The sequence below is a fragment of the Equus caballus genome, chromosome 27 (assembly GCF_041296265.1).
Source record: "Equus caballus isolate H_3958 breed thoroughbred chromosome 27, TB-T2T, whole genome shotgun sequence".
NCBI classification, from domain to species: domain Eukaryota; kingdom Metazoa; phylum Chordata; class Mammalia; order Perissodactyla; family Equidae; genus Equus; species Equus caballus.
In genome coordinates this window covers 19,627,694-19,654,931 of record NC_091710.1, presented here as the reverse complement: position 1 = coordinate 19,654,931, position 27,238 = coordinate 19,627,694, and the positions used below count along the sequence as shown (strand labels likewise).

Sequence of the window (27,238 nt, the reverse complement as noted above, 5' to 3'; positions counted from 1 at the left end):
GCATCCCCCTGCCCCACGAGCAGCATTTCTGGGATATTTTGCAGATATGGGATGTTTTGAGGGAAGAGGCCTGGCCATCCCACAGAAGTCAATTTCTCTTCATCCTTTTGCATCCTGTATTCTGGAACTGGTGCAGTGAGTTTGAGATGAAAGGACACATCCCACTTCCAGGCCCAGAAGTTTGACAGTGTATTATCTCTGTTCTGGAGAAGAGGGCAAGTGAAGTTGTTCTGATAATTTTCTGGTGTTTCCAGCTCAGCCCTCTGTCTTAGCAGAGAACACTTGTTAATTATCAGAGGCTCCTCCTCACAGCAAGAGAGGAGAAGGAGAGGTTCCTCCAGATACTCATTAATCATAAGACATGCTGGGGTTGGGTGGTCAGGAGGAAGGGTAGTACCGTTATCCATCTGCAGACAGACTCATAGCTGAGCAAAATGACCTGGTGGCCGCACTGGGAACCACAGATGGATGACAAAGTTAGCCCTGGGTTCTCCAGTGCCTGTGACTGGCTCATGGTGTTCCTGGGCCAGCGATGATTCTCTTCCCACCCTGCCTCCGTGTGCGCTCATGTCCAGCCTCCTAATCAGGCCTTCAGTGCAGAGCCATCCCCTGTGCATGCCGCCAGGTCAGTAGTAACGACCCGTGTCTCCTGCTGGCGGTGTTGGCAGGGTGGATGAGGAGGCCAGGCAGAGCCAGGTTGGGTAGGGTTCTCTGCAGGCATGGGGAGATGCGGAATAGAGGCTGCTGGTGCCACGTGTGCACTGGCCCTAGTGGGACAGAGGGGCTGCTGTGTGGACAGTGAGTGGACAGAGCTGAGTGTCACATCCTTCAGCTTTCTGGATGGCCTATGACACGCTGGAGCGTGGGTTGAAAGGCATATTCAGATTGAGTTGTGCCCCAGCTGTAGCATGGATGTCTCGTCCCTGTAGAGAGGCTGGAGGAAGAGCGAGGGAGCAGGTGGCCTCTTGCATTAGGCCCTGTGGAGCCCCAGGCTCCGTTTTCCTGAATTCTCGTTCTCTGGAGGGAACACACTGAAGCATAGAGGCTGATATTCTCCCAGATGAAGGTCACCTCACACACTGGGCACCGTGTTCTCCCACCCCTTGTCCCAGTGACTATTCCTGCAGGTGAGGCCGGCCCCTCTCCCCAGCCCTGCTGCGGCGGAGTGGAGAAGAACAGCTCTAGCCAGGGCTTGGGAATTTGGGGATGGAAAAAACTAGATTAACTGATGCATTGGGAAAACGTGTACACCAAATTACCGCCCTCCCTCTGAATTTGTAGTGCTCAGCTGTCCCTCTACCTGTCACTCAGCGCTGATCGCCCACAGGCTTGTCGTATCTGTGGCACTGTTAACCTCCGTTTCTAACGCTGCCTTGTATTCTCGTTTAAGTATGCAATGTGACGTAACTTTTGTCAATATTTGATATCTCTACACAAAAGGACTGTAGGCTGTTCAAAGAGGAAAATCCTTTGGTTCCTTTAACACAGCATATTAAAGAATGCACTCCTCTTCCCTTGGCGAAAGCTGCTTGTTATTGTTCAAATGTAAAGCACTGGTATATTCGAACGCTCTAATGATAGATCCTGGGAAACCTCTGGGAGGAGGCTCCTGAAGGATGAGTCAGATGCAACCTGAATGAGGAAGGCCTTGCTTGTTCATGCGGTTCGGGCATGCCAGTCCTCACTGCTCTGCAGACCAGCTGACGGATATCCCCGTAGTCTGGAGGGGTCCCAGAGAAGGTGAGGGCTGAGACACGCGAGGAACGAGACATGCTGGTGGCTGTGAGAAAAAGGCCCAGGATAGTGGAAACGTCCTGCGAGTCCTGGCTGGAGACTCTCTTAGAGGAACAGGTGAAAATGCAGGCATCTCCCAAGGATACAACTTTCCTACAAACTGATCAAATAGGGCAGGGAGAAGTTGGCTGAGCTTGACTGATAGCAACTGGGGCTGTAGAAACCTCTAGAAGGTCTGAACATGACTGGAAGGGCCTCAGTGCACCTGAATATGGTTGGAGACAGGGAGGCAGCACCATCCTTCACTAGGGCCAGACCAGTCCTGAAAAGGCGTTGAAGCACCCCTTCAGTGCCACTCCCAGAAAACAGGAGCTGGCGACACCCACCCGGAGAAAAGAGGGAAGATACAGTTCTGAAAGAGGAGGAGAACCCCTCAGATGGAGAGCAGTGCTGAGCTGAATGCAGAATCACAGGAAAATAGCGTTTTAGAGTATAAAGGGGCCTTTGATCTCTGCGGACTTCGCAGTGCGGAAACTGAGACCACAGAGGTGAAGTGACTTGCCCCCCATAATTTAGAGGCAGAGCTAGGATTGGAATCCTGCCTCTGTTCACACGTTTATTCACAGGCATCTCTGAGCACTAGGAGGGGCCAGACCCTGTTCTAGGCCCTGGGTCCATGTTTCCTGACTCACACACAGGGCTCCTCCAGTCCTTAGGCCTCCTGCCTGGATCTAAGTTGGAAAAGCACATCTGGCATCGGGCTCAGACAAGGTTGAGCCCGCAGATTCCCACGATAAAGTACCAAGCTCACTCCACATCCTAAGGAAGCTGATGGGTCAAGGAAGGGGCAGTGGGTGAGACTACGAGGGCCCAGGACAGCTCAGCATTTGAGTCGTCTCTGACTCTGTCTTTGTGTGACCTTTATTTGATGGTTACTTGGAATACAAACTTTAAAAGATGGAAATCAGTTTTGTACTTTTTTGAATACATGGGGAGTAGAGAGAAGCTGGGAGATGGGGAGAGGCGGGTGGGGGAGGGCTCACAGCGTGGAGGAGACGAAGCCGTTCTGAGCAGAAGGGTGGTTTCAGTAGGAAAAGGGGCATTTGCCAAATGCCTGGCCCCTGCACGAGTGGAATTGGGAGCTGCAATAGGACTAAAAGTGGGTCTCTAGTTCCGTCTGGCACAAGACAATCCCTGTGCCACCAGGTACTGAATGAATTCCTGGAACTTTTGCTCGAGACACACCCCATTTCAGAAGGTTGTGCTGCTCCTGGGAAGGAATAGCCAAATGAAGAAACCTCTTGGCTTCATGACCACAGGCCAGGACTCCTACCTGTGCTGGTAACGGCAATAGCCGATGCTTCCAGAACGCGTTATCCTCTGGGCAGCGTTTATCCACCTGACGCCTCTAGGAGACAGTGAAGAAAGGTGTTATTACTCTATTCCGCAGAGGAAGCCGCCGAGCTTCCGGGAGGTTGATGTGCTGGCCCAGGTCACAGCGTTCATCTGCAGGAGAGCCAGGCCGGGCGAGTCCTAGTCTTCCGAATCCAAGTCTGACATTTTCCCTACGTGCTCTCCTGCTTTACCCGTGGGTGGGGAAGGAATGCAGGTTTAAATCTGTTTGGCAAGAGCATCACGCCTGGCCCCTGGAGTGAGAACAGACGAGAAGATGCTGCGCAGGGCATTCCCCTGTGGTTTTCTTCCTGGCCCAGTGGTTTCATTTGGCAGCTCAGGATGCATGGAGATTTTCCTGGGTTCTGTTGACCTGGTCTTCACTGGGTCAAGTTTTCTCCATCAGAAAATATATTCATTAATCATGACAGTACAGTTTTTAATATGGGGAAATTACTCGAGAAAGAAGAAATAAATTGGTAAATGAATTTTAAAACCTTCACTAGGTGTCCTGGTGCCTCTAATCCTGGTGAGCTCCCAGTGAGTCTGGGTGGCTCCTGGCTGGTGGGTAATCTCCATGCCCTCAGGCTCCAAAGAACTGAGGCAAGACCCGCTGGGCCTGGGGCACGTCTTCCCCAGGGGTCCATTGGCCAGAGAGGCGTGGGCACGTGGGTGACTGTCTGCTCCTCCCTTCTAGAGCCGCCAACTTCAGGAACTTTACCTTCATCCCGCTGAGTGGAGAATTTTCTCGGGGAAAGGGCCTTGATGTTGGAGCCCGCTTCTGGAAGGGAAGCAACGTCCTGCTCTTTTTCTGTGACGTTGACATCTACTTCACCTCGGAATTCCTCAATACGTGCCGGCTGAATACACAGCCAGGTAGGGTTGTGCAGGCGGCCCCTCACGCCCTTGGGGCGGCAGCTCTCCCCTGCGCGCGTATCACCTCCTCACTGTTCACTGGTGTCCTGCTTCTGAGTCAGCATATTTTACCCCAGTGACAGAGGAAAGGAAAAGCATCAGGTCTGATTTCTCCTTTGGGGTCACAGTGTGGCCTGTCAGCCTCCATAGTTCTGGATACTTTGTCCAAGTTCTTGTTTTTACGTTTTCGATTTTCATCTGGGTGGTGGGCTTCGGTGAACGTGCACGGGAGAGAGTGTGGTGGGAGGATGTGGACCTGGAAAACCTTCCTGAGACTAAAAGGAAAGGAGCAGCTATGGGCAGTTACCAAGGGAGGAAGGGATCTGAGCAGAAATAATCCACAATGTGAAAATTATTTTCATAGAGTTTGACTCATAGGCAAGGCTGATAACTACTGGAATGGCCATGTCAGTGGTTAAAATAATTGAAACTCTTCTGTGTAAATTGTAAAGAGCAACTTCCCTGGGCTCCCCAAGTCTACTCCTGCTGTGCAAAGTCACCCCGGCCCCTCTGGCAACTGGTCAGACTGCCCCACGAGCCAGCAAGTAAAGGAGTGACATCTGGCCGGGCAGGGGGCCCCAGGATCCTCTTTCACTCCCACTCCCGCTGGCTGACGCCCAGGGCCAGAGCCACTGACTGTCAGTGTTGGAGATATCACTCGTGTGCCAGCAGGTCAGAAATGTTTACGAGTCTGTCCGCCTGATGAGCTGGTGCACATGTCTAAGATCTGTTTTAGAGTTGAGTGAAGGGAAAAGGAAAAATGGATGAAACATCTGGGGTGGTTCAGAGGGATGAAAATAAATGAGCAAACCTAATAGTTTCTTGTGTTGCTTTCAGCGAATGTTTGTTTTCTGGTTTGCAGGGAAGAAGGTGTTTTACCCGGTCCTCTTCAGTCAGTACAATCCCGGCCTCGTCTATGGCCGTCATGATGCAGTGCCGCCTTTAGAGCAGCAGCTGGTAAGTGATTGCCTGCAGGTGCCTTTATGGGGCTGTTTCACATCTGTCATTACAGGGGCGCCTGGCCACGAGGAAAGGTGAGTGGGAATCTGTGGCTGGAGTCCTGGAGTAATTTTTAAGTTTGGAGACATTCTGGCCTTTACTCCCAGTGCCCTGCTGATTAAAAGTGCTTGCAGTATTTAAATATGGAAAATAAATAGGAACAGTGCCTTCCAGAAAGGTAATTTCACACCTTCATAGTTTTCTTCTATGGTTTTTGGAAACTAGTATTATTGCTTTATGGATGCAGCACATTTTCTCCTTATTATTACAAAATCCTACAAGGTAAGAAAAGGTGAGATTTATGTTCCCATTTGACAGAGGGAAAACAGAAGTCAGAAAGGGATGGCCCACCCCAGGGCGCACGGTGAGTGAGTGATTGGGGGAGCAAGGCCTGGATCCAGCGCCCTTCCCCTCACGCCACCATTCCCACATAGCACAGTGCCTCGGGGTGGATGTTAGCATCAGAGGTGTCAACAGCAAGGTGGCTTTCAAAGGAATATTGGAGGGACTTCTCTGCTGAGATCTTGGCTGCATAGGTGATGGATGGTGGAACCACACAGCCACCAAGGATCTCTCTTAGCAGAGATGTCTCCGTGGGTGGTGGTGGCAGTTAGCCCATTCAACAGAGAAGCAGTGCAGGCACCAGGAGGATGAGGTAAAGGCAGAAGAAGGTTTCTGCTGCACATAGGCCTACCCCTCCCAGACAGAGTGTCCTGGTGTTGTGGTCACCCCCAAGTTGGGCTGCGATTTTCCCTGTAGAGAGATCAGCTGGGTTTGTCTAGCTCAGGCTGAATCTCGGGGGGCGTCTGACCTGGGGGATGTCCGGTCTTCATTGCCGTGGCCAGATCTGGCTCCTGGTGAGGGAAAGCCATGTTTTTCTCTGCCGAGCACCTCTTAGGGTGGAGAGAGGAAACGTGCCAGGCAAACGTGCTGATGTGAGAGGACCGACTCTCATGCTTCTGTGCAATGGCAGAGGAACTGATTTTCACTGAAAATTGGTGTTCTCTGAAATTCTTTTGGAGGACTGATTCTTGTGTTTAAGCTTCCGGAAGTAGCAAACCCTGTTTGCTCAGCCCCATCCTGTGCCCCATTCCAGTTAACCTCTGGCGGCTGATGTAATGATCTTTTCCAGAAAGTTTTGGCTTGGGTTCCTTCAGGTTGGACAAGGTTCATTCCTCACCCATGTCCTAACCTGGTTTCACTTTGGGTCCAAGCCATACAGTACAGTAAATGATAGAGTTCTCTCTTCCCCGTGAAGTATACCCCAGATATATTGCGTGTCTGTTTATGTACTGTGTATGTATGTGTGTATATATATCTGCTTTTACATAAACACAGTAAGAGTTTTTCACTCCCCAAGAACCAATTTTTATCTACTTTGAGGCCGTATCATCCCCACTGAGACAGAAAAACGTCTTGTTTCCTTTTCATAGGAGTTCTAAGCTTCTAATAGTGTTTGAGGGGGAAATGGGATAAAGGATTTGTTTTCTTTCAACCAATCAGAGTAAAAGTTCCTTTGGTTTTAAATAAAGTACTGCTTTACATTTGACATCAAATGTAATTAATGTTTCAACTTCCAACTCTTAAAGACCCTATTTGCTTGCAAGGAATTCTTTTCACAATTTTAAAGTTTTATCCTTTTATTACCATTCCAGCAGGGAAACTAGAGGGACGGGCGTGGGGCAGCCAGTCTCTCCGATGCTCAGAATTAGCAGTCGAGCCAGAAACAGGACTCAGGTTGCTGTGTCCACAGCTGAATTATCCTGCAACCTTCGACATTTACTTCTAAAGCCAGCTTAGACCTTTCCTAGAGCACATACATCTGATATTTTCGGGTTCAGTATTCATGACTCTACAGTACAGAGAAACACAGCAGTTGTCTTTGAGATGAAGGGCTCTCCATCCAGAAAAGTATTGATTATGCTCTTTACTGGCTGAGCATTTCTTGAGCGCTTGCTGCCTGCAGAGAACTAGTCTGGGCGTGAGTGGAGGAGTCAGAAACACTGACACGGCCTCGTCCCTTCAGAGGTGATTCACCAGGTCCTTTCGCTCCCTCTCTTTTTCATAGACTTGTCCAAGATCACACGGCCAGCTAACAGCAGAGCTCATGCAAAAACCGTGATTTCCTTGCTCTAGTACAGTGGAAATAGATTCGCTTGGGATCGAGGGTGAGAGCTAAAATATAAGGGAAATGTCCTGACAAAAATTCCGAAGGAGAACATCAAACTACAGAAATTAAATATAATGGAGATAGAATGTGTAGGTGCTGCGAAGGTAGAAAATAAAAAGTAATGATTGGAGATGGGTAAATTAGGAAAGACTTCCTCCCTTGGGTCCATCTGGGCTCAGTCTTGAAGATACGGTCTGTATATATTAATAGCTTCTTGATGGCCTTGCCTGGATTGCATCAGAATCAAGGGTGAAGGGAGAACCCAGCTCCGGATGTAGTGTTACAGCGCGCACTTGCTTAGGCAAACGCGAGACAGCCTTTTCCAGCAGCCCTGCAAGTACCACCCTGGTAGTCAACATGCCAGCTGTTGCTTCTCCTGGCTATTGCCACTGTCATTTGATAACTGTTTTTTTCTCGGAAGGATTTGCTCTGAGCTAACATCTGTTGCTAATCTTCCCCCCTCTCTCTCTTTTTCTCCTCCCCAAAGCCCCAGTACATAGTTGCATATTCTAGTTGTAAGTCCTTCTAGTTCTTGCATGTGAGCCCTCTACAGCATGGCTACTGGCAGATGAGTGGTGTGGTTCTGTGACTGGGAACCCAACTTGGGCTGCCGAAGCGAAGCACGTCGAACTTTAACTTCTAGGCCATCAGGGCTGGCTCTGGTAACATTTTGCCTGCAGACAAAAGCTAGAAACCAAATTTATGATTTTTTTTTTATTCAGACTACTTATTTCTTTACTTCTGAGTACAGACCATTAGTAACAGTAATAAGTGAAATGATGAAATATTTTTACTAATATTTAATTTTTTGAATTTTAAACTTGAGATGAAACTTGCTGATGCTTTAATGGAGAAACAGCTCTCCGAGAAAGGAATGACTCTAATTTAAATCATTATTAACCTCAGACATTCCCCTTTCCTGTAAACCAGGAAAAGCCTTGACAGTTCCTGCTGAGGCCACCGCTGGAGCCTCTTGTCACTGCTGTCTGCAGACTCCTTTGCTCCCCTGTATGCCAGGCTTTCCTTCACCTTCTGCAGAGATACACTTCCAAAACACACATTAATTCCATGTTTTAAAATCTTTTACAGCAGAAAGCCAGTGGTGTGCTGGCAAATGCTTAACAGCCTACTCTCTGAAAGGGAAAACAAGGTCCTGACTCTCAGCATTTGCCATGTTCTGTGGTGTCAGTGCTCCCACTGTGGCCGATTTCAGGCTACCAGTGTGATGTCACTGGGTGCAGAGTTGGGAGAGACTTGTACAATCCTGGTGCGCTGGTCCCGCCTGCTCCAGCACAGCACTGCCAGCCCTGATCCCTTCTGGGGATTAACTGCCCTCCACAGACTGGCTCAAACTGATTACAGAAAAAATATTTGCAAACCCCAGCACCTGGTGCATGGTAACAGCTCAACAGACAGGCAGGCCAGCCCCTCTGCCAGGTGAGAACGCCTGCCCAGCATCTCCTCGTGCTGTCCCCCTGCCTCAGGGCCATCTCCTACCATTTCTACTGCCCGACACCTCAGTCGGCTGTGTGGTCCTGCTCGTCATTTAAATCTGGTGACTTGTGCCCCTCTGCGCAGTGTGAGAATGGTGTGCTCGCTCATGTCCTCCCCTGCTCTGACTGCACCCTTACCTCTCTAACCCCCTCCAGAAAGTATGTTACCACTGACGTGCATTTCACTTTAAGCTTCCAAAAATTGCTGACTGGGCATAGTCCGTCCTTTCAGTCTGCTTTTATTTATTCTAGAAGCAGACAGTCAGTGAGTACCAAAAGCAATATTACCAGATGCCGTCTACGCAGCCTTTTGTAAGCCAGCACTGTGCCCGCGTTGTCTCCTGTGATGCTCAGTAAAGTGGAGAGGCATTCTGCTCATTTCTCAGATGAGAAACCTGAAGCTCAGGGGCATAAGTCACTTCCTCAGACTCTGCAGCTGCTAAGAGGCAGGGTCAGGAGGTCAAGTGCCACCTCATGCAATGGGGACTGGGCTGAGGATGCCCAGGGGCAGGGGACACCTTCTTTGGCCTCCTAGTGCTTCCAGGAGGAAAGGGTCTAGCTTTAGATTACCGATTCCTAGAACAGAGGACGATTCCTTGTCTAGCATGATACCCTGCAGAAGACACTTCATTTTTTTTAATGCAGATACTGATAAAAGATTTGTAGAAAAATGTGGGTTAGTATAAATCTTGGAGGAGGGGGCATTTGAGTCCATTCTTAAACCAATTCTTTTAAAGCCGTGCCTCTAGAATACTTTATTTCTCAAGAAATGGAAACTGTCACAGCAGTCCTGGTGTTGGCTGGGCTCAGCCACAACCGGCTGAGTGATCTTGGGCAAATCCTTCTACCTCCATACCACGAGGCACGTGCATACGACATGCAGTCCTCCGGAATCCTGTGCAGTGTGGTCACTGAACCCTCAGAGCCCAAATAGTAAGGAATGTGCAGTATGGGGCCAAGGGGCTCCCATCCCAGCCACAGAAGCCCCTGAAGCCCAGGGTGTCTGCCGCTCACCGTCAGGACTGGCCGCCTGGTTGGCATGGCTCAGTGTGCAGTGAAGATGCAGGGCCCTTGTTCAGAAGTGGTTAAGAATTTCGAGGCAGCAACAGCAGAGCATTAGACCAGGCACGAAGCCTTCTCAGTGAGGGCCCGGGGCCTGCATGGGTTGCAGACCCCCGGCATTTCTGATGAATGTGAGGCTCGTCAAACACAATGTCGGTTATTGGGAGACTCTTTTGATTTAGAGGAGATGTTCTGCCTGAGTGCTTGTTATTTATTTTATTTTGGGGCCCAATTGCTTTGTGGGCAGTAGTCCAAGCAGCACTGTTAACCCAGACGGTCCCTGCCTGCTTCCCCAGCTCCCTTGCAGCTGTGTGGCGGCCTTCCCGCGTCTTTGGGAGAGACGCTGGTTCGTGCTTTGCGTTTCGGTCCTCACCCCTGTCACGTGCGTTGCCCAGAGAGCTGCAGTTCTGGAAACTTCCTGTAGCAGAGCAGGCTTGACACTGTCCTTTTGTGGTGTATTCATGCTCTGCAGTGTCTGCTGAGATCTAAGGTGGGCAGAGAAGGGAGCTGCAGCGAGTTGAGAGGACGCCAACCCTTGAAAGACATTTTTAAAAATGAGGATAGCACTTGAAAGCAGATGCATGAAGTCCAGGACTGGAGGGGGCGGTGTTTTCTTTTAAAGTGTACTCTTTATCTTGGGGCTTCTTCCTCCTCAGCTGTAGTAGACATCATTGGTGTGTGTCTTTTCAATGCATGAGCAGAACAATGGCGCTCCTTACGCCTGGGGATAAGGTGCTAAGAGGTTAAGCCCTCCGTGTTAGACCCCAGGAGCCACGCACTTCTGAGTTTCCACACTGGAGTTCCTGGGCCTTCGCTGAACCACTCGGTGACGAGAATTCCCTACTTGAACCACATCCACTTCCACTGGCTTGGAGCTAGGTCTCTGCCCTAGGTCTGCTCCCCATTCATTCACTGGAGAAGTGTTTATTGAGTGCCTGCTGTGTACCGGACAGTGATCCATGAACCACACCAAGGCCCTGAGCTCGTGTTCCCCAGTGTTGGTGGGTGAAGGCAGTCAGCAAACAGAGAAACAACTGCTCAACAGGAGAATTCAGACAGCCTGGTTTATAGAGAAAATAAACCAGGTGACGGAACAGAGAGTGACATGATGCGGGGACTGACACTGTCTGGGAGGGTCAGGAGGACCACTCTGAGCAAGAACCCGGTGGTGAGCAGAGAAGGGTGGCCCGGGCAGGGGTACTGCGCGTGTCCCTCCTTGGAGGCCTGCGAGCTGCTGCTTTGGAGGGGCAGAGTCTAAGGGCCTGCATATCAGGAGCCAGGAGATGCATGAGCCAGGCAAGGCCAGTTCACGCAGGGCCTCTGCAGGCTGGAAGTTTCCTTGTGGATTTTATTCTAATTGCATTAGGGAGAATGCAGGTAAAACCGCTGCCTGGTTTTCCATGGGAACATGCTGTGAGCGGCTGTGTGCTGGAGAGCGCTCCCTCCCAGCCAGGCTGCTTGTTGAGGGCACTGCTCCGGTGAGCTGCTCGGCACCACTGTGGTCGTGGAGCCTCTGAGGAGCGCCTTCCTTACCCTGTTGTATGCTGTGGGTGCGGCGAGGTCAGCTTCCACCAAGGCTGAATGTCTGGGTCTTTAGGTGGTGGCTTTTTGTGGCTTGCCAACTTTAAAGCCAATGCTAAGTGTTTGTATAGCAATTCCCCAGCTCACAAATCACTTTGTCTGTCACTTTATCCCCAGGCCATTCTTCACCTTGTTCAACCTCACCGGGCGCTCCGTCCACTCAGCCCGGGTCCCGGGACGGCTGCCTCTGACAGTCCCTCTTGTCTTCCTTCCCAAGCCCTGGCCTACTGTTTCTCCTGTTTGGAGCTTTCTCTTTTAGATTCCATGTAGACCTCAGCCAAATATTCAAAGTTTGGATACTGCCAGTTTCCTTTGACTCCATTTTTATCCCGAAGCTTAGAGGACTTGTCGAGTCCTGGCCAGTGGGAAGGATGTTATGCCATTAGCTGCAACAGAAGCAGTGTACCTGGTATGACTGCGATGCAGAAACCATTTTTAAAAAATGACTCAGTGGAAATTTTTCCAGACTTGCCTGCCCTGCAAAATCTCTCTGGTTGATACTAATGAAATTATCTTGTCACTTGGGAGATGTTGTGTAACAGCCCTTTATTCTGGAGAAGAATTGAGAGCGTCTGCTGGGGCCAGTGCTAACTGACACAGTCTCTCTGGGTCTGACTTCCCTGAGGCGGTCCTGATGGGGTGAACAGGAGTGCAGGTGATATCCACGTGCAGGTCGTCATAAAAGTCAGGTGGCTTCATAGGTTCCAGAGTGGAAGAAATTTTAAGTTCATCAACCCTCCTGCAAACCATTTGTGGAGTATTCCGTAGCCTGTGGTATAGATGAAGAGAGGCTCGAGGAAGGTAGAATAGCAGGAATAGGATAAATGTCTGGATGTTGGAGCTGGAAGAGACCTTAGGGGTGAGTTCGCTCAACCTCTTCATTTATAGGAAAGGGAATAGAGGCTCAAAGAAGTGAGGGGCCTGCCTGAGGCAAACAAGCCAGCAGTGGGCAAGTGGGGCCAGGGCACTGCTGCCCCTCCCCAGCACGCCCTGTTTCTGACCAGCGGGAATGGAGCCAGCCGCCCCAGAGGGAAAAGGCAGAAACCCCAGTGGGTGGGGGCCTGCTGCAGCCTCCTGTCCCCTGGCCCAGGGAGGGCACTTCTCACTTAAGCATCTGTGTTAACTACAAGAAGGAATCATGAAAAATAACTAGTGAGATCTCAAAACCATTCCCAGAATTACCTCAGCCAAAAATATATAAACAATGTTTTTTAAGTCTTGCTGCTTCAGCAAATATATTGGAAATTTACTTGCTGCAAGTGAGAGACTGAGCAGGGCCAGGTCTGGCCGTTGAAAGACAGCGACCGCTGGGACAGCCCCTCGTAGCCCCCAGCCTGGCACTGCTGCATATGCTTTGTGGGGCTGTTTGGTTTTAACGTCGTTTGAAGATGAATGGACAGAGTCTTTCTTCAGAACCTGAACCCTTCGTGCCCTTTCCTCAGCGAGCGAGAGTTAGCAGGGCCGGAGCGCCACACTGAAGTCTCGGGTTTTCTTTTTATTCCCTGAGGGAGTCCTTTTTGTGCGCTGTGCCAGGGCGGCTGAATTCCGACTTGTTCTCCATCCCTTTTCTCAACTTCCTGAGCCCTTTGCTGGCTCCCTGCCTGGCCCTGTGTGAGGGGCCAAGGCCTCCGTCTCTTGCTGGCGCTGGTGGCGGGCCAGACACGTAGGTGGCTTTTCCATGGCGCTGCTCAAAAACTTGCTCTCCCGGTCTGTGTGTGTGTGTGTGTGTGTGTGTGTGTGTGTGTGTTCATGCCTACACCCTAGAAACATTCCAGCCAGAGGTGCCAAAACCAGCAGGCCCCCCAGGACTGGTGAGCTTGCCGTAGGCCTGACTGTCTGAGAGGAGCACAGGGTGTGGCTGTCTCTCCGCCGTGGGACAGACGGGCTGCCTGTTTAACGTGGCTCCTGCGAGTGTGTGAATACTCTCATTTATTTTTATGCACTCTGTCCTTCCCCCTCCAATGACAGTGCTCTCCCTGCAGGTCATAAAGAAGGAGACTGGGTTTTGGAGAGACTTTGGATTTGGGATGACATGCCAGTATCGCTCAGACTTCATCAACATAGGTGAGAGAAATCGACTTGCAGGAAGCCTGCATCTCTGCTGCCACCCAGAGGCCACCGGCCTGCACCGGCCTGAGGGTGTCACTCAGGTTCCCAGGAGTCAGTGGCAAAGGTGGTGTGCCATTTCCTAAGGAAAGGCCTTTCCTCCTGTCGTGGACTTCGGGGCTGGACCAAGAGGGGCTGGGGGAGTGCGGTACTTTATCCCTGTCGGCTCCCAGGCACCTCTTAGTCTCCCCAGTAGGGCGCAGCATCCGAGGGAAAAGGCAGACTGCTGCAGGAAGGCGGCCCCGAAGCGAGGCCCCCGTGCCCCATGTGGCTGGGCTCCGGCCCCTGCGCCCCGTCACGGAGAATGTCCTGGGCCTCCCAGTGAGAGGAGCCGTGAAAAAAACAAGGGCCACGTGGGAAATTTTGTCAAATCACATGCCAGAAAAGATCCACATTTCTCTCTGCTAAACCTTCTAGAATTCCAGATGTCACTTCAAGCCCTGAGTGAGTGTGAAGTCACTCTCAACGTGCACACACACATGCACACACATGCATGCACACACACACATGTCCCCAGAGCAGAGAGAGGAAAGGCCCTTAGGTTGCCGATGAGGAAGCCAAGTCTCTTAGAGGCAAAGGGACCTCAGAGCAAGTGAGGGGCATAGTCAGGGTGAGAACAGAGCATCCCCTGCCCCGCTTGGAAATACCACCACCTCCTCCTCATGGTGCTTACTCATGTGCCTCTGAAGGGAATGGGATGGATTGCACATGGCTAGGGTATAAATGAACAGGCCATAAACCTGGATCTTGGGCCCAGGGGCTCAGGGTGGACCCCGAGCCAGGATGGAGTCAGGAAGGCCCTGTCCTCATGCGTTGTGGAGAGTCCATCCCCACAGCCTCCCTTGCTCTCTCCTAGTCTACTCCCCTCGGGCCCAAGGCCTAAAGCTTTTTCTTGTAAGATCAGTGAGTCAGTCTGAGTAGCCCCAGCTTTCTTTTGTCCAGAGGTGAGGTGGGCTGTAGGACTCCAGAATCCTCACAGAAGTCACCAGGTTAAAAAGAAAAACGACCAAACACCTTGAAGTCTAAGCCCACAGCAGCAGCAGAGCGCCTGGGTGCCGGCCTCGAGTGGGGATGCTCTCAGACACCCAGAACTAACTGGTGTGATGTCTCTAAGAAACAGTTCTGAATGATCCTGTGCCCATCAAACTTCCAAAAATGACACATTTTTCAAATTTTCTAAAGGAGATTTCCATTTCAAGAACCTCTTGTTTCCTTGCTCTATGTACAAGGGAAGATAATTTTATGATAATGTATGTTTATCAAATTTGGATTTATAATATGTAGGATTTCCTAAAGATGGAGCATAGTTCTAATTGAGAAATGCGGGAATGGAGCTGGGAAGGGCACTCTTCCTCCAGAAGCAATTGCCATGACCTTGGAATCTTTGGGTCACATCCGGACCCCATTCTTTGCAATCTTGATGTATTTGCAGGCGTCTTACTTGCACACCTATATTTAATAAGTTGCAGTGATACCGATGATAGTAATAATAACAGCTAAGCACGCGCTGCCCCTTACATCACTGTCTCATTTGGTTATAGCACCTACTTCATTTCAGGATAAAGAAACCGAAACTCAAGAGAAGCGAAGTGGCAGCTTATGGGAGAGCCAAGACTCAAATTCCAGACCCTGACTCAGAATTGTATACCTTTCTTTGCCTGGGGCTGTCATTCACTCGTATACCTGACCCAGGGTGAGGGCTTGTGGGTTTCCCTGTGCATGAGCTCCCCTTTCCACCCCAGTGATGGCCTGGATCAGAGCAGTGCCACCTGATGGCTGCACGATGATGCTGAGAATCACGTCACTGTTTCTTGTAAGAGTCGAATAAACCTCCTGGGTGAGAAAGGCACAATGACAGAGGCCAGTGCTGCTTTGGTTGTCTTTGAAACTTGGTGGGCTTTTAGGCTGAGAACAGATATGGGGCATCTCAGTTTGCAAAGGCGAGACTTTAGGGGCCCATTGTTCACTTTGTGAAGGAGTCCGTGCTAGGAAGAAACAAGTTTCCAAGTAGAACTTCAGAACTGAGTGTGAGGCCAGCCCCTGTACACCGACTCATCTCTCCAGCCTGTGGGAGACACACAGCTTTTGGGGACCACCTTAGTCTATGAAAGGAAGAGTGCTTTGGGGGGACGTGAGTTTTTTCTCACTGATATCCTGTTTCATCTTTCACACTGCAAGCCCCTGGTTTATTCTCTGCTGTGGCAGGACGAGGCCACCATCGAACAGAAACACAAGAATTTTCATGGAGAGGTTTCAAGGTGCAAAGTGGGGATGTTGGTGCAGCTCCTGATCGAGGCGAGGGCCATTCCTACCCTGCTGGGAGCTCTGGAGGGCAGCAAATGCTGGGCATTGTCTGCAGTCTGATCTCAAGGAGTGGGTGCTGGCTTCCAGGAAGGTCCTCTCGGTGCGGATTTCCGAGTTCCCTGACCCAGATGGACGCTCATAATTTGGAGGGGGAGTGAAACACTTCCGCCCTAAATGCTGCTTCTCCTCCTGCGCAGTTCTGTGCGGGCAGGTCGGGAGGGGCCTGCGCAGCGAGACTCAGCGGTGTGTTCTCTCCTGACAGGTGGCTTTGACTTGGACATCAAAGGCTGGGGCGGAGAGGACGTGCACCTTTACCGCAAGTATCTGCACAGCAATCTGATCGTGGTGCGCACGCCTGTGCGGGGACTCTTCCACCTCTGGCACGAGAAGCGCTGTGTGGATGAGCTGAGCCCCGAGCAGTACAAGATGTGCATGCAGTCCAAGGCCATGAACGAGGCGTCGCACGGGCAGCTGGGGATGCTGGTCTTCAGGCACGAGATAGAGGCTCACCTCCGCAAACAGAAACAGAAGACAAACAGCAAGAAAACATGAACTCCCGGGGACAGATTTGGGGAGATGCTTATTTTTTTTTCCTTTTGCAATTACCAAATGAGTGACTGCAACAAGGAAAAGATTTCTATAAAGGGCACAAACGAGAATTCACAGGTTAGTCAGAGAGACGAGGGGGAGCCACTCCTCTCTGCCTGTTTAGCTTCCTGCGGCGGGAAATCAAGATCTCCCGCCACACCTGCGGAAGTAGCCCAGGTGCCGGGCGGCGTCCGACAGAGGCAGGAGGACTTGAGTGGCCGGCCTGATGGCCTGGAGGTTTTGATTGTGTTTCCAGCAAAGTGAGATATGTCGTTTTCTGTGCTCATTGAAATAGTCATGAATTAAGACCAGTTTTGTAAAAAGTTGATTAGAATGGAAGGTGAGTACATTTCTCCCCACACGGTGACTACCGCAGTTGGGCTGTAGCCGGTGGCAGTGCTGGAATATCAGAAGGCGGGCGAGGAAACTTTGAAATCCGAAGATATGCCCCTCGCCGTTCTCGTGAGTATATTAAGTGAAACCAGTGGACTGAAAAAGGAAAGAAACCGTAACGATTGTGTCATTTCCCCCCCAAGATTAACCAAAAATAATCTGCTCATCTTTTTGGTTGTAGTTTTAACCATCTCCATTTGTTTTGTTAGTTTTATTTAAAAATGCACTTTTTTTGCTTGTGAGTTATATTCTGCTTATTTAATTGCCGATTTGCAAGCCTTACTAAGAGCACAAATTAGCATACATTTTTATATTATTTAAGAAGATACTTTTAGATGCATTATGAGAACTTTCAGTTCAGAGAGTCAGATTGATACCCATGTGCAAGGACATGCCAGCGCTCATCCTGGCAGGCACTGACTGTCCGACCTTCCAGTGTATGGAAGGCGGGGCGGGGCCGCCGGCGGGTCAAGACCTACGGAGACTTCATCTGAAGAGTCCTTCTGAAGAGGAGCAACTGAACACTGGAGGGAACAAAAAAATACACTTTTTACCTTAACAGAAAAGAAAACTCGTTCAGACTGGTGATAACCGTGATTTATTCAAAAGTCAGAAAAACACATTTCCTCCTCAGGAGAACTGGGGACTACTTTCTTACCTGTTTAAATAAACCAAAGTACGCTGTGTGAACCAAACAATCTCTTTTCAAAGCAGGGTGCTCTTCCTGGCTTCCACCTTCTGTGAAAGGACGTGCAGAAAAATGTCTTTGTGAAAGACCCCTCCATGCCGGAGCCGAGGAGCGTGGACACGTTGCTGCGTGTTCACTCACCCTGCTCTCGGTCTTGGGGAAAGTCACTTAATTATTTTTTAAATTAAGCACTTCTATTCAGTCACCAAGATGCTTCTGAAAATTGCATTTGATTACAGTTTCCAACTATTTTTTAAAAATAAATACAGTTAACATTGAGTGCTTTCTACATTCATGTGAAAATTGTGTATTTATTAGCCGGCACCAGCTGCATGAGCTAATTCTCTCTCTCATACCTGTCTTCTGTTTGCCACAGTCAACTCATTGTTTAGAGGCCTCGAGAACATTCAAGCTGTTGGTGTGTGAAAAAAAAAAAAAAAGGCACTGTATTGGTTTGTACTGTTGGTTCATAAAATTTAATTAAAACACAGGACGTGAATGGAAGGTGGCATTGGACAGCTAATAAAATATGATTTGTGGATATGATTTCTTCCTGGAGTAGGAATGCCAAATCTTTAGTTTTTGGAAAACGGTATTTTGTGCGTAGACCAGGCTTTCTCAGCTTTGGCAGTACGGGCATTTGGGTTAGATCCTTCTTTGTTGTGGGGCCGTCCTGTGCGCTGTAGGATGTTTAGCAGCATCCCTGGCTCCCACCCAGAGGCCCAGAGCATCCTCCACCCAGGTCGACAACAAGCATGTCTCCAGTCATTGCCAAAGGTTCCCCAGGGGCAAAGCCACCTCTGGTTGAGAACCACGGGTCTAGAGGGAGCAGAGAACCATAACGGAAAACCTGGCCATACTCCATTTTACTTGTCCTTTTCAAATGAGAAGAAACTGAGCAACGATTTCCAAGGCCCTTTGACTCTCACCGTTTTCCATACTGTCACCTACAGTGGTGATACTAGACATTCAGGGCGCACATCTGCCCGTCTCTCCAGTGGTTCAGATGGCTTGGTGGGTCTGCCCTGCACACTCCTGCCTGTGTTCTCCAGTGTCAGGGGGATGCATGTCCAGCAGAGCTGGCAGCGGGGAGCAAATGTTCTGACCAGGGAATCAGGCTCTGTGTCCCGCGGGTGATGCTTTGCCAGGCTGCCTGCTATCGACTAACTCACCGTTTGTGCTTGTTTAAGTTGCATATCAGACATGCCCAAGACAAGTGGGTAGGAACTGGGTTTTCAAAGTTGCTGAGGGTAGCTGAAGAGAAGAGTAAACAGCATCATATGAAACTATTTCTCTCTTCTGAAAGCTGAGTCAGGTAAAACAGTTTTGTCAAATGGTAAGAGCTCTTCAAAGCACATGCAAGAGCAGATCAGTCTCAGTTTGGGCTGCTATAACAAGACAGCACGGACGGGGGACACTGATTCCTCACAGTGCTGGGGGCTGGGAGGTCCGCCATCCCGGCACTGGCAGGTCGCTGTCTGCTGAGAACCCCTTCTGGCCATGTCCTCACATGGCTGAGAGCCGACCGAGGCCTCCCTATCCTCCTGTTCTTAAAAGGACACCAGTCCCCTCGTGGGGGCTCCACCCTCATGACCTAATTACCTACTAAAGTCCCCGCCTCCAAATACCGTCACATTAGGGATTTTGTGTGGGCACAAACGTTCAGGCCCTGTCCCCATGCCCTGCCCAAGACATGTACTAGAGAAGGGTCAGTGGAGGCCCCGCTGAAACGTTGTATTTGGGGGCATGGGGTTTACCCCTAGACAGCAAAGGACAGCAGTAGGAACCTGGGGCTTGAAGGGCCCAGTCACGGTACCTCTTCTATAGAAGGATGCTGCCGAGGAAGCACCGAGTCTCGGACTTGTCTAAGGCCCCTTCCAGCTCTCTGCATCCTCCCTGTGTGAGGGTTGTGTGTAAGTCACCTGGTGACTGCCCCAGCCGTGTCCCTGGAGCCAGGTCTCCAATATGAACCTGGGAACTCCGCTAAGCAGCGGCGGGCTCATGCAGCCTCGGGAGAGCCAACTGTCAGCACCTCTTCCTGCTCCCCATTCATCAATGGCAGCTTGGTAGCTGGAAGTCAACCGTGGTGGGAGGATTTGCACCATGGAAACTGGCAACTGACCAAAGCTATACACCAGGACCCGCCCCCCCCGAACCCCACCCCAGCTAGCTGTTAACTATTTGCCAGCACACTGCTGCCTCCCAACCGCAGACCTCTTCATGTGCCCAGTTTTCCCTCCAATCTGCTACTTTGCAGCCCTCTTTCGTATTCATAAATGTGGCCAACTTGCTTCTCTCTACACATCAGTGATGAGGAGAGAATCAGGCCCAGGAATTTTAACAGGTAAAGCTTCACACACTCCTAGGTTTAAGGTTTTGCCTGAGCCAAGTAGACATAATACATAATCCTGAAAAATAAGAAAGTACTACCCAGAACCTACTTTTAATAACTTTTGTTTCAGGGGAAATCTTCCAATGTTATCTAATCTTATCTAATCTTATCAGGGTTCAGTTCAGTGTGGCAGTTAACATCATGGCTTCCCAGCCGGGTTCAAATGCTGGTTCTTTAACTTGCAACCTGTATGATCTTAAACCAGTCACTCAGCATCTCTGTACCCTAGTTGCCCTTCAGGGTGATGACTGCAGTCACACCTAGATCACAAGATTATGGTGAAGACTGCGTTCACGTGTGTGACATCCTTAGGACGCGTCAGGCATGTGGCAAGGCTTCATGTCCAGCTGTTATTATTTGATACCAATTCCTCATTCACATCTGTGTCACAACTGTGTCTGTGTGCTTCCCAGCACTCCCAGCGCCTCCTGGGTATAGTCAGAGGGCCATTATGGGTCACACGTTAGAGGTCATGAACCCGTCATGTGTGCACTGTTGTCCTTTATTTCTGCTATTCTGAAAACAGTTTCAATCTATTGGAAAAAGGGTTACTAGAAATGTCGAACATACAGCAATGGGTAATTTATTCCTCAAAGTTCATGCTTGATAATTTGGAGTTAATGACGCCCTAGGCAGCTGAGAGGCGTTAGATGGTTTTGAAGTAAGGAATGTGTCCAGGCACCCATGTACAGAATGCCAGCCTTCTAGGACAGGTCATATTGCTCCTTCCATTTTCCCAGTGCAGAAAACTGAGGCTCAGAGATGGTAAGGAACTTTCCCAGAGGCCTGGCCAGAAAGTGGCTGGCTCCAGGCTCCTGCGTCATCATCCCACAGCCAGCTCCAGGGGGCTTGTAGCTCAGGAGGGAGTCGGGGGGTTGGGGGGTTAGCCTATGGCCTGGGGCGAGCTCAGAGACTGTCTTCTTGTGCCTCAGTTTCCCACCATTTCACTGTACTCCAGCCCCACCTGAGAAATCCCCCGACAACGAATGAAAACTTGTCAACACAGTGATCCAGGAACACTGCCGGAGCCGGCCCTGCCTCCCTCCAGCTGCCATGTGATGACCAGTGGGCTAGGGCTCTGAGGCCTTGAAGCAGGCTCTGGCAGGATCCCCAGGCATAGACGTAAAGACTGCCTCCTGTAGGAGGGTAGAGCAGGTGGGAATACTTGGTTTTTGAGAAAGAGCTGACGTTGTTTCTGAGAACTGCTGATCAGAGATAATGCCCTTGAGCCATCCTTCAGAAGGGTGGGTGTGTTCTACTCCCAACACCCATCAAATAACTGGCAGCTTCGTGTGATCCGTATTCTGATTAGCTTTGTATTTGAATTCAAAGCTGTTTCTCCTGGCAGGATTTAGTGCTTTACTGCTGCTGCCGAAAGCTCTGGGGACTGTGCCAGTTGGTTGGGGGGTTTGGGTGGTGGTTTTTTCCAACATGCAAAGCACGTTCTCCCGGTCCGCAGAGGTGCCTTTCAGAATGTCCGCATTCCTGCTGTTTGAGCACGACCTCTGGACAGTCAGCCCCGGGCCCTCGGCTGCTCTTCTCAGGGAGGCGCGCAGGTGGCAGCCTGGGGAGAGGAGGCGCTGAGTAGTCTCAGGACCATCTCTGCCCCTACAGTCACCCAGAGGTTCCGGGGGACCAGGCTACCATCAGCGGCCTCTGCCCAAGGCTCACCAAACATCCTTCAACCTGGCCACTGGCCTGCAGATGGCCTGCCTGCCACAGGCCATACCAGGCAGGGCGCTTGGTGAACTGGACGTACTTTCCACCAGCCTGAGAGTCAGATGCTGTAGCCTGAAATGAGGTGAGGGCAGTACTGCCAGCAGCTGCCTCCCCCTCAGTCATTAATCCCACAGGTTCTAACCCCTCCACCAGCGCCCGCCAACCCACCCTCAACTCGTGTCTGAAGAATTACAACTACTCATCATGTGGCCTGCCAGGGTGTCAAACCCCATGTGAAAAGGTTAAGAAAAATAAATACAAATTTAAAAATAAAAATCCAAGCAAACAGTAAATCTCTGAAGTTAAATTTAAAGAAAAGCTGAAGAAAAATGAGTTTAACTACGTAACTTCTTCTTTGTTCTAGTCGTTCGCTGAAATGGAGCCGTGTAATAGTTGCACCCAGGCGCGTGGGGCGTCGGGATGGCAGGAGTGGCCTGGTGGAGGAGCCTTTTCTAGAGCTCCTCCACAGCCAGGGCACCTGCCCGTTGTTGGTTGTTGGGGCCCAGTGTGCTGGCGGGTTACTGGGGTCCTGACCCAGTTGGTCGGGAGACTTCCTGAAGGAACTCCCTTTCAGTTGCAGGGGAGTAGAAGCTGACTTAGACTGAGAGGCCGGGGGCGCGCCCTCCCTGGCACTCTGGCTCAGCACTGGTGCTGCCTGCCTATTTGGGAGACAACGCAGAGTTAATCTCAAAGGGACCTGGGTTTGCAATAAGTCTTCTGGTCAAAAAAGGCACCTTCTTGGCGATTTGTGGTCAGGAACCCCAGGGCAACTGGATAGGCTTGTCAATGGCCTATACGGGCGTAAAGACCGGTCACTCCTATCTCGGGAGTTGTCAATCAGACGGAGCCTTCTCCGTGCCATTTCAAACCCAAATGAAGTGAGCCATTTCTCTGCAAGTCAATTGGCTAATATATTGTGAGTCATCATTATATCCCTAACTCTTTAACAGTTTCCTTTTCCCCCTTAAAGTTCATCCCAGAAACTCTAGCAAATGGGCCATTGGGATGCATAACTCATTGGCTGCATCAGTGGAGCTGGTGGAGGAGGAGCATGGAGTGCACGGGTCCTGGCCTTGTTGGACGCATGACACACCAGGAATAACTGCCACTTGTGGAGAACTCTACATCCACTGGGCACCTCCCCCAGGTCCTTTCTAAGCCTCAGAACAGTGAGTGACTTCAGTACCTCCTGTTTCAAAGATGAAGACGCTGAAGCTCAGACAGGCTTAGTATTTTTTTCTTTAAGATGGCACACAGCTAGTTAATGGTGTAGCCGGGACCCAAACCCAAACCCACTGGGCTTTCTTTCTAGTCTATCAAGCTACCTCATTAGAATCAATGTGTTTTTACCACACAATAAAAAGAGGACACTTTTATTCTTTAAGCCTCCTGATAGTTTTCAGTCTGGGGCAGCAGTAGGAAGTCTAAGGATCTTGCATGGGGAGATAAGGGAACATAGCAAGTAAACTGAAACAGAAGTATGAAAATCGACACTGGAGCCGGTAAGAGCAGAGTTAACATCGCAGGAAATTTACCCTGAGATGGGGAAAGGAAAGAGATGAGCGGTTTTCCTAAAATACAGTGGAAAAGGATGGAGAGAGGAAAACCAGGAGGATGAGATTACAAAAATGGAAGGCAAAGAAGAGAAATATAGGTACGATTTATAGGTACTACTGAGGAAGGGAAAACACAATTCAAACAGAAGAATTATTTAAATATACAATTGTAGAAAACTCATGTTCTTAAAAAAAGACCTATGCAATGTGCCTGAAGTGAAAGCATTTGCCTCATTCTTGCCAAAAATGGAAGCAGAGGCCCCATGGAGACACATCAAGGACGCCTAGAAATCATTTTTGTCTCTTTCCTGTGCCCCAAAAGGCAGGAGTCCCAAGGCACGCGCGTGTGAGGCCATGGCACACCACTGCACAGCAGTGCCTGAAAAAGGCTGCCTTTACAGGAGCGGGCCACTGCAAAAGTTTAGGCCACGATTTTTTTTTTTTAATTTAAAAACAGATCTCATGCCACATTAGCACGTGCCATTACTTTACAGTAAAAGGATGGTTAATTCCAATGCATTAGCTGAGATAGGCAAATTTTGGTATAAATGCCCCCGAGATATTCTAAGTGACCTGTCCATGCCCCTTTTCCCCAATCTTTCCCTTTCTTTCCCATCTTTCTCCTTTCTCTTGATCCTTTTTCTTAACTAACGCCGTGTTTTTCCTCTTCTTGGTGTAAGGTTTGAGCCTACTAACACTTCTTGACATTGCTTAGCACTGGTGGTGACACTGAGGGACAAAGTAGCTTCCTGGTGCATCCTACTGCAGCAGAGTGGAGCAGGGGACTGAACTGGGGCCTTACAGGTGACCCGATGGGGGACTGACGGGTATGTGAGGGGCCGGCTGTAGGGAGGTGGCAGCCAGAGAGTGGGGGGTGATTCCGAGGTCTTATTGTGGAGTAGAGGGAGAGAAGACCGAGATGGGCGGGGAGTGGCCTTTGTGCACAGTCCCAAAGAAGGAGATGAGTTGGAGTGCCTGGGACTGAGAACCTGGACAGCCCCTGACATGAGGGGAGCATCCCAGACTAAGAAACCTCGGGCAGGCAGGTCAGGAGCCGGCCTTGTTGAGGCAATGGAAAGAGGGGACCAGGGCCAGGGTTTGGACATCCCAGGAAAGAGGAGAATTCAGGGCTCCTCAACTCCATCTAGTTGTAATCAGTTTCCGAAGTCTGCAAACCATTCTTCTTCTCTAAGAATTTCAGGTGTTACCCTGGCCATCATAACCTCAAACACTCGACAGCTCTTTCCACTGAGTGTCAACAACCCGCAGGATAAAATTGTACAGAACTCAGATCTGCTCCCCTTGTAACAGCAGATCAATTCAGTCAGGTCCTTTCCTGTTTTCTGAATCTGCCTCCAGTAAGATGACACTTACTGTACTTATTTCCTCCAAAATAATTTTAGGCAGATGGTGATACTGGAATCTTTCATGTCTTCATAATTATTAGTGCCTATTGGGTACTTTTTTATTCATTCCAGAACCTTAAGATTTCAGAGCTGGATAAAATAATAACACTCACCTAGTTAAAACACCTTTTTTTTTTTTTTATTAGAAGTGAAAACTGAGCATCAGAGGTAGAGGGACCTGTCCCCGTTCACACAGCTAGTGGTGAGAAGAGAGGAACGGAGCACAAGTTTCTGACCTCCAGCCCTGTGCTACCTCTGCAGTTCCAGACCGTCACGGCTGCTGAGTCAGAAACGAACGCTAAGAGGCAGGCTCGCTCAGACAACGGAAACCTCACGGAACATGTCAAGAAACATTTAACAATGATCTATGTTTAGAAATTTCTCATAAAGCGCACACACACCCATCCACACACACACGCACGCTGCCCTCTTCCCTGGCCAGAAAGTGTTTTATACAACCAACCTCATGAATAAACTGTGACAATCTTGTGCTTGCTTTAAAAGGATGCTGACACCGGGAGTTGGACCTGAAGTCCATCTCCAACTTCCCAGAAGAATCATCAGAAACTCCTCGCTCGCTGCCCAGAGGGCGCCCCCTTACTGGGCTCGAGGTTGGGTGGGGATGCAGTGGACACAAGACTCCCGACGGGGCGAGTCTGCGTGCCAGAGCTGAGCAAGCCAGCTGGGGGTTACTCTCGTCTCCCCTTTTCCCTTCGTTATGAGGGCGGACTGTACAGCAACAAATGGTACACAACACACGAGGCTCCGTAACGACATAAACTCTGTATTCGTTTCCTAGCGATGCCATAACAAACTACCATAAACTCGGTGCTTAAGACAACAGGACTTCATCCTCTCACAGCTCTGGAGGCCGGAAGTCTGAAACCCAGGTGTCAGCAGGGCCACGCTCCCTCTGAGAGTCTGCTCACACGGCTCTCCCGGCCTCTGGTGGTCGCCAGAACTACTTGGCGCTCCCTGGCCTGCAGCTGCATCACTCCCACCTCTGCCTCTCTCGTCCCACGGGCTTCTTCCCTCTGCGTGTCTCTGTCTCCAGATCCCTCTCTCCTTACAAGGATGCCAGTCAGTGGATTTAGGGCCCACTCTAACCCAGCACGACCTCATCTTAACTTGATTACATCAAAGACCCTATTCCCAAATAAAGTCACATTCACAGGTACAGGGGGATAGGACTTCAACTGTTTTTTTTTTTTGGAGGAAGATTAGCCCTGAGCTAGTATCTACCACCAATCCTCCACTTTTTGCTGAGGAACACTGGCCCTGAGCTAACATCCACACCCATCCTTCTCTACTTTATATGTGAGACACCTGCCACAATGTGGCTTGATGAGTGGTGCTAGATCCACACCCGGGATCCAAACCTGCAAACCCTGGGCCACCAAGCACCAAAGCGGAGTGCGTGAAGTTAACCACTACGCCACCGGGCCGGCCCCCTCAACATATTTTTTGGGAACACAATTCAACCCATGACAAATAGAATCCAAACAGCTCACTAATCTGTTCTCTGTGACCACTAAGATGCACACTCCATCCTCTTGGGGCGCTCTTGGGGAGAGCCACAGCAGGCAGGCAGTGCTGCCCCCGGCCTCCAGGACGAGGACACATGCTTGCAGATGTCTGCTCACTCTCCTACAGGCCTACTATGTCTGTACATGCTAAGCCTCTCATCCTGCATTTTAAAACCCCTCATTCAATTTACATTCCCAACTTGTGTCTTTCTATGTCTCTTACATCTTGGCTCCAGCATGCACAGTAAATCAAGTGTGTTTGGAGGGTCATCCCAGCCGCTAGTAAAGGCCTTTCTGCCAGCTTCCCACAGCCCACATGGGACGTCACATAAACAGGACCCTGAGACCTTTTGAGGTGATGCAGAGAGGGAGTGTAGAGGTCAGGAAATAGTTCATGTGAGCCACTGGTTTTTGAAGCACACCTTAGCGTTTGGGAAGAAATGGAGAAAAGGTCTCCATTTCTTCCTCGTTCATTTATCTTATCTACACTATTAAGGTTGCAGCCTTCATGCTGTTAGTTGCTGCAATTGGGACCCTTCTCCCTTTCCTTGTGGAGAGCACAGGACGCAGAGGTCGTTTCTCTTAACTTTAAGCTCTGGCGTTGGTGCAGAAGAGAGACTGCCACACGCCTCCCAGGATGCCTCACTTGATCAGCATCAGCTCCGCTGCAGGGTGATTTTGGCTTCACACACAAATGTCCACTCAGCAGTGTTTCTCCAGAGGAAAGCCCGCAGTGGGGTGCAGGGTGACATGATGGGCGCTGTCACTTAAAGAGCTCCAGGTAGTCGGGCGGCTGGTCCTGCTGCCCACAGGGGTACAGAAGGAGCTCTTTCCCCAGGGAAGTTATGGGTTCCTCCTGTGAATCAGAAGGCACAGGTCAGGCTGGGCAGGTTGTTAAGACAGTATAAATAATAATGTCACTCCCTTCCTGTCTCCTCAGAGTGTGTAACTTCCTGCCTACCCTTGATTTACACAAAGCTTTACTGGTTTATGCAATCTTAAAAGAGATTTTTCTCACCCAGAAACTGCCACGTGCTCTCTTTCCGTCCCGGGCTCGAGTTCTAACTTAAGAGTGTTCTCAGATGTGATCAGTGTGTGCACGGATTTTTTAGCATCTCCTATATTCTCTGCCCCAGCGGGGTCCCTGAGTATCTGAGGAGGAAGTAGGTTCAGTGATAAAGGAAACGCAGTTAAGAATCCTGACTATCAGAAGG

General features: G+C 50.1%; 2 protein-coding genes across 25 annotated transcripts in view; one reads left to right on the top strand and one right to left on the bottom strand.

Moving 5' to 3' along the window:
* CSGALNACT1 (chondroitin sulfate N-acetylgalactosaminyltransferase 1) overlaps window positions 1-17,983 on the top strand; it is a 330,167-nt gene extending 312,184 nt beyond the window's left edge. For 17 of the 22 annotated variants that reach the window (XM_005606261.4, XM_070253298.1, XM_070253299.1 and 14 more), the window contains 4 exons: window positions 3,824-4,002; window positions 4,904-4,998; window positions 13,329-13,410; window positions 16,019-17,983. In XM_005606261.4, the coding sequence (XP_005606318.1) occupies window positions 3,824-4,002; window positions 4,904-4,998; window positions 13,329-13,410; window positions 16,019-16,308 (646 nt within the window). In that variant the 3' untranslated portion in view covers window positions 16,309-17,983. The remainder of the gene's footprint in view (window positions 1-3,823; window positions 4,003-4,903; window positions 4,999-13,328; window positions 13,411-16,018) is intronic. The other 5 variants (XM_070253312.1, XM_070253310.1, XM_070253308.1 and 2 more) reach the window with 2 other exon arrangements.
* Window positions 17,984-24,615: 6,632 nt separating this feature from the next.
* SH2D4A (SH2 domain containing 4A) overlaps window positions 24,616-27,238 on the bottom strand; it is a 71,590-nt gene continuing 68,967 nt past the window's right edge. For all 3 annotated transcript variants that reach the window (XM_023630471.2, XM_070253313.1, XM_023630472.2), the window contains one exon: window positions 24,616-26,880. In XM_023630471.2, coding sequence (XP_023486239.1) covers window positions 26,788-26,880 — 93 coding nt within the window. In that variant the 3' untranslated portion in view covers window positions 24,616-26,787. The remainder of the gene's footprint in view (window positions 26,881-27,238) is intronic.